General features: G+C 37.4%; 1 protein-coding gene across 2 annotated transcripts in view; it reads left to right on the top strand.

Moving 5' to 3' along the window:
- arrdc2.S (arrestin domain containing 2 S homeolog) overlaps positions 1-13101 on the top strand; it is a 30790-nt gene extending 17689 nt beyond the window's left edge. The window contains exons 1-8 of one of the 2 annotated variants that reach the window (XM_018232159.2): positions 3094-5647; positions 7317-7383; positions 7681-7828; positions 8319-8421; positions 9862-10118; positions 10513-10693; positions 11338-11489; positions 11603-13101. In XM_018232159.2, coding sequence (XP_018087648.1) covers positions 5374-5647; positions 7317-7383; positions 7681-7828; positions 8319-8421; positions 9862-10118; positions 10513-10693; positions 11338-11489; positions 11603-11656 — 1236 coding nt within the window. In that variant the 5' untranslated portion in view covers positions 3094-5373 and the 3' untranslated portion in view covers positions 11657-13101. 2 annotated transcript variants of the gene reach the window in all.
- The last annotated feature ends 1628 nt before the right edge of the window (positions 13102-14729 follow it).

Raw genomic sequence — 14729 nt, 5'->3', positions numbered from 1 at the left:
CATTGAAATTTTTGACCATGCACATTTTGTGGCCACACCCCCTAATTACCATGTTAATTTTCTCTCTTCAAAAGCATTGATGTGAATGGGCATTTTTTCTAGGCAAATGTGTTTAAAAATTGAGAAATGCGGCATCTATGCCTGCCAAAAAAATTGCTCATCACTAATTTTCTCTCCAAAATCTACCCTGTGTCTTCAGTGACAGGCAGGGCAAGGCAAGACTGGCATTTTCTGGGTAGTTTTTCTGCCACCGGAGAAAACGCATAGCGTGATGTTAACATTAAGGTGAACCCTCCTATTCCCCACACAATTTATTAAAATATAAATGATCCAGAGTAGTTTGACTGACTGTCAAAACTATACTTGAAGTAAATTGAAGTATTAACCACTGCTTCCATCAATCTACACCACTTCATACAGGAGTATTGGTCCTTCTTGTTGCTGACTTTCTTAGTTTGTTGCAGCTAAATTTTTATCCACAAGTAACCACAGTTCCATTTGCCTCATTTAGTTCCATGATTGGCATAGGTAGCTGTAATTTTACATAATAGTTGTATTAGAATCAGAAAGTGCTTATACATTGCCATCCTCCAAGTCTTTATAAAAAGATACAGTAAATCAAAAGTGAGCTCAATACCAACAGCATTTTAAACCTTGGTCCAATAAGAGGCAACTGCTCAGTGCACATGATTGTCCAATCTTGGCTCCTTTTGCCCACAGCAGCGCGTTCCTAGTTTTTTGTCCCTAGCAAGTCAATATGTGTGTTTTGTTTTATTAGAGTTTCTTGTAGTGCAGTGAGTAGTCTGACTTGCTACACAGACTTTGTTATTGTGACAACTAGAGATATTAGTGGGCACTACTGATCAAAACACCCCAGTGCCCTTAGGATCACTATGGGAATGGTACCACTGCCCTGTCAGAAAAAAAACACAGCTATAAAAACAAGCGTCTGTTAGAGCCACTTCCCTTGTAGTTGCTGCATGGTTGCTCAATTCAGTTATATTACTAGATGTTACTGGGTACCACAATAAAATGATTTATTGTGCTTGAGTTAGGAGCCAAACGTTGGAATAAACATCACTTAAACCTTTTTCACTTGACAAAAGACCTAGAGTGCGGTTTGTTTGTTATTTTTGTGTATATATATATATATATCTCTATATCTCTATCTATATACTGTATATAAAAATATATATATTTTTTTTTCTTTAAATTTGAATATCCCTGTGCCCCATTGTTTTTGTGTGAATATTTTCTGGCATACTCGAACTGGAATGACCTACAAGCATTAAAGGCAGAGGTCAGTTCTTTCCCACAATACATGACTGATTTATACATTAGGGAACTGACGATGACCAGTGGTAATATTGCTGGGATTATATTTGTGCCAAAGTAAATGTCAGAACCATTTGTTTTAATTTGTCTTAACAGGAAGTTACTTTACTTCCTTTATATGGACGCTAGGTGGTGTGTTTGGTTTAGGCTAGGAAGCAGATTATTGATAGGCTGTTTTGCTTTTACTGGGGAGATAAATTCTAATTCACTTCTGGTCTGAGAGTGCCAGGGGAAAAGTCTTTTCTATGCACTTGTGGACTTTTTTCTTTAGTAAACGTTTGATGCGTTTAGTGGCACCCAACAATGTATCTAAGGCACCAGCGTAATACTACCATTGTGCCAATGCCAGTGCCACAGATTGTATGTATATAGATATTTATTAATAAAGCACCACAAATATTACAAGGGATAAACACAGTGATCATTTATAAATTATACAATAAAAATATATAAATATACAGTCTATCTACATAGATTGTACAGTTTTGGGTTTTTCCTTTTATCTGTCTAGAAATTTATTTTTATAGACTCATATAACTGTATTGAGACTGTTCTATAGGAAGTTGTATGATATGTACTTATCCGTAAACCCATTATACAGAAGGCTCCAAATTACAGGAAAGCCATCTCTAATAGGGTCCATTTTAAGTAAATTAATCTAATTTTTAAAAAAACTATTTTTACTTTTTCTCTGTAATAATAAAATAGAACCTTGTACCTGTTATGTTAACTAAACTGCATAAATCCATATTGATGGCAAAGCAATCTTATTGAGTTTATTTAATGTTTAAATGATTTTTTAGCAGACTCATGGTATGCTGGTCCAAATTACTGAAGGATTTATTCAAAAACCCCTATGTCTCAAGCATTCCAGATAATAGTTCCTATACCTGTTTTTAATCTGATACCTTTTGATTGTAAACTAGGGTTGCCAACTTTTCGCCTGGTGCAACCCAGGCAGAGGGTGGGGCCTTGACAAGGCGGGGTAATGATGCTGTGGGGGTGGAGTAGTGATGTCAGGGGCAGGGCTATGACAGTAATAGAAAATCCTGCCCGGTTTTCCTAATTTAGAAATCTGGGCAGGCAGTTTTGACCCAGGCAGCCCTTCAAAAAAACTGGGCTGTTCGGGTCAAAACCGGGCAGGTGGCAACCCTATTGTAAACTCATGGGAGTAATCCTATTTTTATTCTATTTGTTTAATCATTGTAACAACTTTGTTTGTTATACATAAATCCAAAGCACTTGCTGGCACTATAAAAATGATAATGATGATATTGTTACATTGGCCATTACAAATCTTGTTTATTGAATCTTTCACCAAAGGTTCATCAAAATACCAAACTGAATCAGAAACCAAATTTGTATATTCCAAGTTCTACAGTTTTGTAGTTATATTTTAGAATTGTGTGCCTATTTATATTTTTGCTCCAGTGCAGTCACCCAATGTGATATAATGAGCTCCCTCCTTTCATTTTTTTTAATTTAAAATCATTTCAGTACTTGTGTTATTAAATGGGTTCCATTATGTCAGAATGGAGGTTAATAGGTGTAGAAAAGAAGAGTGAAAAATAAGGCTGGTTGGAAGTAGGAAAAACAGCTAGCCACAGGCCTTTTAAGGGTACAAGTATGGGATCTGTTATCCGAAAACCAGTTAGCCAGAAAGATCTGAATTATGGAAAGGCCATCTCCAATTTTATCCAAATAATCTAAATATTTAAAAATTATTTCCATTTTTTTTCTGTAAGAATAAAACAGTACCTTGCACTTGATCCAAACTAAGATATCATTCATTCTTATTGGAAACAAAACCAGCCTTCCATCAGATTTATTCAATGATTACTTAATTTTCTAGTGGATTGTAAGGTATGAAAAGACAGATTATGGAAAGATCCGTTATCCAGAAAGCCCCAGGCCCGAGCATTCTTGATAACAGGTCCCTGTAATGGCACATAAGAAGATTTGCTGCCTGTGATAAATCTGTGCTATCACAGATGACAAATCTCCCCAAAATACCTTCCCCTTGCCAAATAACCTTCAGATCACTGCATGTAAAACTAATTGCTTGCAGCAGTCCAGCTAATCGCAGAAAAATGCAAAAGAAGAAAATTTCCTGTTAAGCAGGATCGTCATGGGTAATATGTTTTACTTGTCGAGATCCGAAGGTTAGGCATGGAGAAGGGATTTTTGCACCCCGTGGTATTGCAAATTTACCACAGATGACAAATCACCCTGTGTGCCTGCACGCTTAATTATAATAACATTTAATGGATGAGGGAAACCTGAAAAACTAGTAATTTTCATATGAAAGTCCTGAAGAGCCACAACCCAGTAGAAGCTGGAGCCTGGACCAGCCTCCCCCCACCAGCACCAGATGTAGAACGGAATGCTTCCATCAAAATATTGATTGAATATTGAGCTTCTGCTTTGTCCTTAAAAGAAGGGTTATTTTCTACTTTTTCTTACCCAAACTTCCCAATGTAATTAGAGATGCACTGAATCCACTATTTTAGGATTCGGCCGAACCCTAAATCCTTTGAGAAGATTTGGCCAAATAAACCGAATCTGAACCCTAATTTGCATACGGAAATTAGGGAAACAAGAGGGAAAAAACCTGTGCATGCAGGAGGGCGTGATGAATTGTTTTTTGTGTGACAAAATTTCACGATTTTTTTGGATTCGGTTTGGCCAGGCACTAGGATTTGGTGCATCCCTAAATGTAATTAAGATTTAACATTGAATTAGTATTTGTTTCATGATATCACTCGATCAGGGAATGTAATTAACTCAAACTAATTCTTATAGAGTGGGACTGAACACCATATGGCAGCAGCCCTAGAATGGTATGAAATAATCCTTTATTTACATTGTAAAGTGACGGCTATTTAATTCCAGGAGCCAGTGTCATAGTGATACTTGTACAGTACAATCCAACCACGTGTGGGCGTAAGCAACACACACAGCGTTTACTTTCCACACACAGAATACTGATATCTGGTTCCTGGAACCCTTTTCTCCTAAGGGACTGAAATTCATTTTGCTGATTGAATCTTTTTTGTTAAATATCTTTTATACGTGTTCTGCCTCCGGCTGAGAAATTTGATCTAGAAAGCCCTTTAAGGCTTTAACTGTGCAGTGGTTGAACTGACGTATCTTCCATCAGAAGAAAAATGTGTTTAACTCAGTGGGAAATAAAGAAATTACCCTACACTATACTTTTCTTTCTCTTGGCATCTGTCCCTCTAAATCGTTTTCCAGAGTTTAGGGCCACTTCCATAAAGGAGGGCACATAAGAAGCTTAGCAGTTATTGTCAAGTTTGGGTGACCCTGGGACTTAGCAGGACCCACTGACTTCACATCTTGTTTTCTTAACGCTTATTCTGTTGTTTTAATTTGTTAGTTTCTGTAATACTTCGACTATAAACTGCAATGTACTTCAGCATATTGACATCCCACGTGGTGGCAATTGTACCGCAGCACCAACTAACTCACATCACAGATATTAACGCAGCAACTCCATATATTAACTGCAAGTCTGCGACTAACATTATAGCTGTGATGTAGTCATGACCTGACCTACGGTGCGTTAAACCACAAAACATGCACACTATACACACTGTATCATCCCCTTCCGAATAGTACAGTACATGTGAAAGCTGCTGGCTGGCTACGTTCCGCGCACGCGCAATCTACTTGTTTTGTACAAGAACCCTTGGACTTCTTTACCTCAATACGGACGTCCACCAATTAATCTTAAACAGCTGCTTGCAAGACACGCCCATGGGATTAGTCATTGGTCCACCTGCCTGTGAATATCCCTAAATGCCCCGCCCTTATAAGCACAATGACATATAAGTGAGGGATGTTGCTTTTGTGGTACAGTTAAAATCACGGGCTGGTTTGTTCTGGGTTATACAGGACGTGGCGTCCGTAGCATATTTGTCATTGTTTGACAGGTTTGTTTTTCAAGGAGCATTTTGCTTTCAGTATTGCTTTCACGCTCCTTTTCATTTCTTCGGAGCGTTGCTTAGAGCGAGCAGGATGATTTTTGACAAAGTAAAGAAATTCATGGTTGAGTTGGACTCTGCCGACTCGGATACCCCTTTAGTGTTTCACAGCGGGGACACCGTGACAGGGAAGGTGCTCTTGGAACTGGTGGCTGAAGCCAAAGTGGAGTCTGTGAAGCTGCACGCCGGGGGTTATGCCAAGGCTCATTGGACTGAGTCGCGCAGCGCTGGCTCCACTACCGCTATCACTCAGAACTACAGCGCTGAAGTGGAGTACATGAACCTGCGGGAGAGCCTGCTGCACACAGGTGAGGAGGGAATGCTCTCATCCGTTCTGCTTGTAACTATTTCTACCGAACTCCTCCTGAGTTGCATTTCCTTTTTAGAATAATCCAGTCTTTCCCCTTTCTACTTTTTGACTGTAAGCTCTAATGAGCAGGAACACCTTTAAAGCCTGTCAGTTATGTTTTATGTACAAATATTATCCATGCTGCACAATCTGCACTTTAAATATGAACCCCTTTTTGCTATCAACGATTATTAAAAAAAAATTAAAATATCCACTCAGAGGCAACTAGATGTGATATAAGATTTTTCCCCACATGTGATATTGTTACACATTATCTCCTGTTTATAAAGAAATGACTTGTAAGACTGGTGTACACTAGGCTTCAGGCAGACATGATATTCATTTTATTTGAAGCTTCTATTACCCCTAAAATTGAATTTAATTTCTGCAGGGTACCCTGCCATCATAATGTGCCATTAATTAGTGTAGTAGGGCTCCCATATCCCTCCTTTAGCAAACCAAGGCTGCCTGCACCTAAACAAGGTTGTCCTGTAACAAAGATGATCTTGAAAACTTGATGCAGGTATGGGATTGGTTAGCTAGAATCTAAGATAAGAATTATGGAAAGTCCAGTTCCCATAGACTGCATTTTACCCAAATCATTCAAAACTTGTAAAGTATTTCCTTTTTGTCTGTAAGACTAAAACACTACCTTGTACTTTATCCAAACCAATATATACTTAATCCTTATTGTAAGCAAAACAAGCTTGTTTGGTTTGTTTAATGTTTAAATAATTCTTTAGCAGACTTAAGGTATGAAGAATCACATTTCGGAAAAATCCATTATCCAAAAAACCCCAGGTCCCGATCATTCTGGATAACTGGTCCGATACCTGTATATGATCAAGACTTCCGGAAGCTGAAAAGCTACGAGGAGGGGATTTCCCTTGGATGCCCCTAGAAACACTTTATTGTAACTATCCTAACCTCTTGATGTTCTCTGTTTGTGACATGTTTTTAAAACCACAAGGTCACACTAGCAGCACATCTATACCTAGTCTAACCAGCAGTTAGGAAAAATATTGCAAATTCCCTATCTTTGCACTGGCTATAGGGGTAACTGCTTGTACTCGGCCCTCCTCTCTGTTGAACTACAATTGTTTGTAGTTACTGGGAACTTAAAGTTCAACAGCTGGAAGTTGGAAAGTTGACATTTTGTGCATCACAATACTGTATTACGATCTATAAACATGTGTTTTGTTGTGTTTGGAAAAGTCTTTCGTTTATTTTGTTTTGCAAATATTATTAGCATTATTTATGGAATTATTGGCCAGCTAATAGTAACAGTGATGTGTTATACCGTGAGTGATTAATATTTTGGTTTTGCACACTTTGACCTAAGTTGTATTGCAGTTAAAAAGACAGATTTTATTTATTTTTTTAAATATAGGTTATTCTGAATGTATAATTATGAAGGATGTAAACGTGTATTGGTGTAAGTTTCCTGTCACACACGTAGACAGTCTAGCTGTTTAAAGTTCTTTCATGTGACTGGTCTTACATTTAAAGACCTATCTTGACTTAAAACTGGAAGCTGTGATGCTAACTTAAAATCCCAGCAGGAAGTGCTGCAAGAACCAAGGGTCTGTTGTATACAGAAAGTGTAACTGTTTCGTTTTCCTTTTCAGATAATGGCACACTTACTGTCCTGCCACCAGGAAGGCATGTATTTCCCTTCCACTTTCAACTGCCTGAGTGAGTAGATTTTTTTTTTTTTTTTTTTTTTTTTTTTTTCTTTCTGAGATGACCCTTCTTATACTATATTATCCAGTCATAAGGAGATAAACGTTTACACTGCCAGCCACCTTACTTAAAGGTTATATCTACTGTATGTCCTGTATGTGTCCATGTTCAGTAGCCTCTCATCTGCTTGAAATTTATTTTTTTTCCCCCATTAGAGAAATGTCACAGAAATGCTTTGTAGACCGTAATATCTGCAGATTCTGAGAAATCATGGGTAAACCAAATTCATAAATCTGTCATTTTCTTTAGGACCTTGGTAACATCTTTTGAAGGAAAGCATGGAAGTGTTCGTTATTGGGTAAAGGCAAAGTTGCATCGTCCATGGTGTACAGTCAAGAAAGTAAAGAAGGATTTCACTGTAATAGAACCTATTGATATCAACACCCCAGATCTCTTGGTAAGTTTGTGTATACTAACTTACAGGGTGCTTCAACTGAAAATGTACTTTATGAAGGAGATATGGAACTGTAAGATTTTCCCCAGTGGGTTTCTGTATGATTTATTTAACATTTTAGTCTGCATTTCTCTAGTTTCAGTGACTCTGGTTGCTAGGGTAGCTGGGATCCTAACAAGCAGATTCTGCCTTTTATTCTGTAAAGTGTGAATTTTTAAGGCCCCCAAATCCCAGACGTTACCTTTTTACTTTGGGTGTGTGTTCATGAAGTTGTTTGATATCATCCCCACTGTTGTCGTTTAATTATTATTACACATTTTAAGTAGCACTTTATGGTCATTCTCATCAGTCCCTTCCCCAGGGAAGCCTACAGTGTAAGGTCCTTATTTTCTCATACACTAGGGTCAATTTATTCAGAAGCTGATCAACCTGCTTGTATGTCTCTTAAATGAATTTCCTGATTTAACTACTCCTCATTTTTATATTTTTGCAGGCTCCCCAAGCAGGCTGCAAAGAAAAGATTGCACATGCCTGGTACTGTAACCTAGGGCAGGTCTCAGTCACTGCAAAGATAGACCGAAAAGGCTATACTCCAGGTGAGAAGTAATACAGAAATTGTAATATCTTGTCTCTCTAAAAGTGAACGGCTAAAGTTTCATACAGGGGCGATCTTGTGCGAGGCTGCTGCTGCCGCCCTCCCTCCCGCCCACATTCTTGGCATCATAGGGGGTTCAGGGGGGTCCACAAGGCTAGTGCAGATTATGCTGTCTGTGTGCTAGGAGAGCCTTATTTATGGTTTGAAAACTGGAAATGTGCCTCTTAAAGTTACCAGGAGAGGCATTTTGCTGCATCTGGTAACCAGTGGAGCTCTGCTGCCCTTCTGTGAATGTCTCCACTTTCCTCATTGGCGTAATGCCCCTGGTTGCATAATGGCTTTATGTAAGTTTAGTTGAGATTGCTGGCATTTAGTCCACCATAATGGCTTAGAACCTATATAGGGAATGTAAACCCCCAATGTTCATAATGTAAGAAAATGTATTACAGGTATGGGACCTATTATCCAGAATGCATGACGGACCTTGCTGTAATTTGGATCTTATTACCTTAAAGGAAAACTATACCCCCAAACAATGTAGGTCTCTATTAAAATATACTGAGTAAAACCGCTCATGTGTAAAACCCTGCTTCATGTAAATGAACCATTATCATAATAATATACTTTTTTAGTAGTATGTGCCATTGGGTAATCATAAATAGAAAATTGCCATTTTAAAAAATAAGGGCCGCCCCCTGAGATCGTAAGATTCACTGTGCACACATACAAACCACATGTTAGGTCACATGAGCCAATTAACAGACAGAGTTGTGTCTTTTGCTTCCTCACTTCTTCCTGTTAGTTAGTGTTGTAGTATTTCTGGTCAGGTGATTTCTGAGGCAGCACAGATAGAGTCACGAAATGGTGGTTCAAGGCAAGAGATGTAAAAGGGCAATATTTATGTAAATATATATTCCAGTTTGGTAAGATTCTTTAATATGTCATTTAATTTGATATAAACTATCTGTTGCCTAAGTATTCATTTTGGGGGTATAGTTTTCCTTTAAGTCTACTATAAAACCATGTAAACATTAAATAACCCCAATAGGCTGGTTTTGCTTCTAATAAGGATTTTTTTGATAAAATTGAGTCTATGGGACATGGACTTTCTGTAATTCGGAACTTTCTGGATAACCGATCCCATAGCTGTATAAGGAACATTTTTTTATTATACTTTAACCATTTTGTTGTGTTCGTTATTTGACAGATTATCAAAGTAGTATCCTGTCTTTCCTTGCAGTTGTGACTATTGAACAGTGTAGTAAAAGCTGGGTGGTCCAATGGACCTGTGTAAAAGCATGCAAGGCACTGTGTGACAAATGGGTTTACATCCTCTTAAAGTAAATTTACAGCCTACCGCTTTGATTTTAATCTTTGTATGTGCCTAAGGATTAACTTTTATGGTTCCTTTATGTAAAATATAATATGTATTTCTTTGTAGGTGAAGTTATTCCCATCTTTGCTGAGATTGACAACGGCACAACACGTGCTGTGGTACCCAAGGCAGCTATCATCCAGTCGCAGGCTTTCATTGCTCGTGGCACCATGAAGCAAAAGAAATCGGTGGTAGCCACTTTGGCAGGGGATGCAGTGCCTGCAGGAAAAAGGGAAACTTGGCATGGACGTGCTCTAAAAATTCCTCCTCTTTGTCCTTCCATCTTGCAGTGTCGGATTATTCGTGTGGAATATGCTCTGAAGGTATTAATCTATTTTGTTTTTTACACCCCCCCAATATTGTCTCCCTAAAAAAACAAAGTAACATTTGAAACCTTACATTGGGAGAATATGATTGTTTGTTCTTTTTTGGACATTAATAGTTATTGCTTTGTCCTATTAACCCATGGCATCATAGAAGTTTTAGTTGGTGCTATTTGTGGTGATTGATACAATGCCATTTTTACTTTTTCATAGATTACGGCTCTATGAAAGGCAGCTTTTATGTCTTGAAACTCTTTTTCTCCCCCCCCCCCCCCATTATACATTTTAAGTATCTGATATTTAACTTGCCTATCGCATTCTGCCTCCAATTGTTGCTATTCAATCAATTCACTGTAAAGGCACAATGTTTTAAATCTTTTTCTCAATCTTTTAGGTTTGTGTTGCAATTCCTGGCTCTTCAGATTTGGTTCTGGAGCTGCCATTGGTGATTGGTACCATCCCACTGCACCCATTTGGAAGCAGAACTTCCAGTGTTGGAAGTCAGTATAGTGTTGGAAGTCAGTATAGTGTTAATTTGGAATGGCTACGTATGACCATACCTGAACAGCCTGAACGTAAGTATAAAAAGACTTGAGTTTGCATTTCACTCCGCTAGCATAATTTATTAAACTGGCAATGTTACATTTTATTGGTGGTGTATGTATACACTGGTAGATCTGTAGGTATTGTATTTTGTAGTACAGGTATGGGACCTGTTATCCAGAATTCACTGGACTTGGGGGGGAGGGTTTTCTGGATAAGGGGTCTTTCCGTAGATCTCAATACCTTAAGTCTACTAAAAAAATCCATTTACACATTAATGAAATCCAATAGGATTGCTTTGCATCCAACTGGAATTTTTTCTCTTAGTTAGGTTCAAGTACAAGGTATGTTCCATAACCACAGGCAAAAAGGAAATCTCTTTTTTTAAAAATGAATTATTAAAATTGATTATAATGAAGTCTATGGGAGAAGGCCTTTTCGTAATTTGGAGCTTTCCGGATAACTGATCCTATACCTGTAATATGTTGGCATTACAAGCACATTGCTTGTCTTTTACACATAAATTAAAGCTCAACATAATGGCATTGGAAAAGAATTGGTTTTTCATGCATGACCACTAAAAACCTTGTAACAATATTGCAGGTGGGAGTTTGATCTGTGTAGTGTTATTCATGAAACCAACGAAGTAACTTTTTTTTTTTTTTTCAACTTTTAGCTCCTCCTGATTATTCTTCAGTAGTGTCTGAAGAGGAGGCAGAACACGACCTTTCACCTCCACATCATTCTAGCATGGACTGTATTCTTGAAGGGCCATTCTATGCTTATATTCAAGAGTTCAGGAACAGGCCTCCTCCTCTTTATTCTGAGGTAAGCAAGCAAGTTCTCTGTGGATGTGTTCTGTTTTTTTTATACTTTTGGATGAAAAGTTCTGTGTGAGAAATTTGGACCAAAATTGAATAAAGTCTCCATATTCTTTTTAGGTTGACCCTAATCCTCCCACTGCAAACATCAGACCTCGTTGCATGACCTGTTGAAAGATGACTCAAACTGAATTGCCTGTTTAACTTAAAGCTATTGAGCTTAGACTGAAAATGTCCCCACCTCCAAACGAGGTTTCCTCTGGGAGAATTGGCCCAGAGGTGGGCAGAAGCAGACTTATGCCTGTCTTCCCTTGGAGAAATGAAGCTTTCCGTTCAGAGGATGGGTCTGGTGTTGAGGTGCATCGCCAGAATCTCCCAGAAAGCTGTGAAATGAAGAGAAAGCGAGGAGTTCTAACCACTATTAAACCTTTGAGTCGGTGATTATAGTCTGTTTTTATAGCATTCACATTCTGCTGAGTTCTAAAATTCTGCTTCCTGAGCCTCTAGGGGGGAAAAAACAGACTTGCAGTTAAAGAAAAGCTAAGCTGTAATGAGATTTTACTAAAACTGTACTAGTACAGCATTTTTTTTCTTTGTTCTTTTACAGAATTGTACTTTTATAACTAAAACTGTTGAAGGTCTGTCACAGCCGAACATGTTTCAGGCTTTTTGTGGCTGGAGCACAGAAACCAAACTGTTAAGGGCTGAGCATTTCATACAACCAAAGTTAATGTTTACAACACAGTCAATCTGGTCCATATTTTGCTAGCAGGTGCTGAGTTGGAGAATTTTCAACTTTTTCAGTCTTTGAACATAGCAAATCTATTTTCCACTGTAATTTCTACAATGCCTGCATATAACCAATGATTGAACTGGGATGGAAAAAAAAAAAGTTTACATTACATGTAATAGGCTTGACCTGTGGAATAGCTATAATGTATCTGCCTTAGGTTGTTATGCCATGCCATGGCAGCAGTGGCCTGTAATGTAAAAATCTTTTCTTAAACTGAAACTTAACTTGTTATAGAATACACTTTGTATTTCAAGCACAATGAGTATTTATTCAATCTGTAAAATCATCTTCTTTCCTTCAGTATTAATGAGAAGGGAGCGCTTTAAAATTGCATATGGAACTCTGTGCCTTTCTTTCTATTAAGTGACCTTTTATATAAGTCGGCTGTAAACTCTGAGGTGGGTTTACTCTTTCTGTTGAGAACATACTTCAATGGGAATTTCCAGATATTCCCTTACCTTTAAGGTTAAACTTTGGATTTGTTGCTCTAGGATGACTATCTTTCAAAACAAAAAACTGAGGAAAACAAAGTGAAAATTCCAGTTGCTGCTTGTGTAAGGGGTGAACACCTGCTTTAAGTTATAACAAAATCAGAAAACATGTGAACCCTACTGCTGCAACTTTTTTATTGCTGGAGATCTTTTTCTCCCAACTGATCTGTGAATTGCAAAAGATATAGTGTGGTATTTATGGTTATTGATTTTATTTACACAGTCAAGATTTTTACTGCATTTGTGATTGGCTGCTTTGAATATTCCAATTAATATGCAAATTAATATGCAACTATGTATGTAATTTTTCACAATAAATCTTTGCATTTAGTTGACTATAGCATTTGATTATTTTTTTTTTCTTTTTGGCGAGCAGTTATTATTCGTTTGTTTCTGCTATAAAATATATAACCAAATGCTTTCTTCTGTATTAATCTACACCACCCAATTTTAGTCTGATATGAGTATTTCCAGTACCTTTTTAGATCTCTATGCCAACTCTTACAGACAATACCATTGATACTATACTCTTGGAGTTAACACTTTAAATTAAAAGTAGGTTAATTTAAAATTAATTTAAGTGTGAACGCAGCAGTATTTTAGGACAATACTGTATGCTAATACAGGTTTCTAGATGATAGATCCCATACCTATTATCCAGGAAACATTATGGGAAGGCCATCCCCATAGAGCCCATTTTATACAAATAGTTCTAATTTTTTTTTTTTTTTTTAAATCCTCTGTATAATAATAAAACAGTACCTTGTACTTGATCCCAGCAAAGATGCATGAATCCAAATCTGCAACCCTATTGGGTTTAAATGATTGTTAGCAGTTGTGGGGGTCCAAATTATGGAAAGATCCCTTATCTGGAAAACCCCAGGACCCAAGCATTCTGGAGAATAGATCGGGTACCTGCTAGTAAAAAAAAAAACAAAACAAAAAAGGTCAAGTTTATTATGTGAGATTTTATATTCATTTCTATGAGATTTTTAGAAGTGTTTGATCAATTTGCAAAAGTTAAAAGCTCAGTGTGGAATAAATACACTTCTAAAAATCTAAAATCACATTTTGATAAATCTGCCCCATGTAATGAACACTAATGGGGGTTATTTATTAAGCTCTGAATTTTTCTATTTTTTTTTTCCAGTATTTATTAAGAGATGTTGTTAAAAATCTGAAGGGGGGTGGGGGGAATACTCCAACTCAGATCTGCCGAGAACATGTAAAAGTAAATGCAGATGTCCCGTCAACAATTCGAAGATTTTCTGAGTTGCTCTGGGAGAAAATTGTAGGTTTCGTGCAATTTTACAAAATCGTAGGTTTAGAGCACAAAATATGAGAAATTGCAGGGTTTTACGATTTTATTGTGACTTTTCCGCACAAGAAAAAAATGAAAAATTTAGTAAATAAGATTAAAGTCAATGAGAATTTTGACATTTGTTAACCCCTAATGAATCAAATCAAATAGACAATAATATCTTATTGACCATATGTGCCAAAGAGTGCTTAAATATATAACTGGAATGTTCTTTAGATTTGAACTATTATGTCTTTTACTAGATTTATTTCCATCTAATACTCAATGGCAATGGTTTTGGCTCTATATATTTATTGGGGAGGGGGTTTGAAGGAATGCTCACTATATCTGACACACCAGGATTAAGCAATTTCCCAGCTGTGTATTTACAACATTTGTTTATGTACTGTTCCTGTGCTCCCTCCTTTTCCAACACATCACCTTTTCCAACACATCAGCTGGTACTGAAGTGTTGACGTAAACTAGGTCTAGAAAAAAAGGTAGTCTTCTAAATAGCCTGGCCTGAGCTGAGCAACGGATACATTTAGATTCCAGTTATCTCATGCCCCGGTCACACTAGGTGGTGTATGTTATGAATGACCATGGTATTTTTCTGAGAATCTTGAAACTTCTTATAATTTTGACAGCTGGTCCAAAACTTTA

The sequence above is a fragment of the Xenopus laevis genome, chromosome 1S, assembly GCF_017654675.1.
Source record: "Xenopus laevis strain J_2021 chromosome 1S, Xenopus_laevis_v10.1, whole genome shotgun sequence".
NCBI lineage: Eukaryota > Metazoa > Chordata > Amphibia > Anura > Pipidae > Xenopus > Xenopus laevis.
Note: the sequence above shows the minus strand (reverse complement) of the source record. Positions and strands in the feature narration are given on the sequence as shown.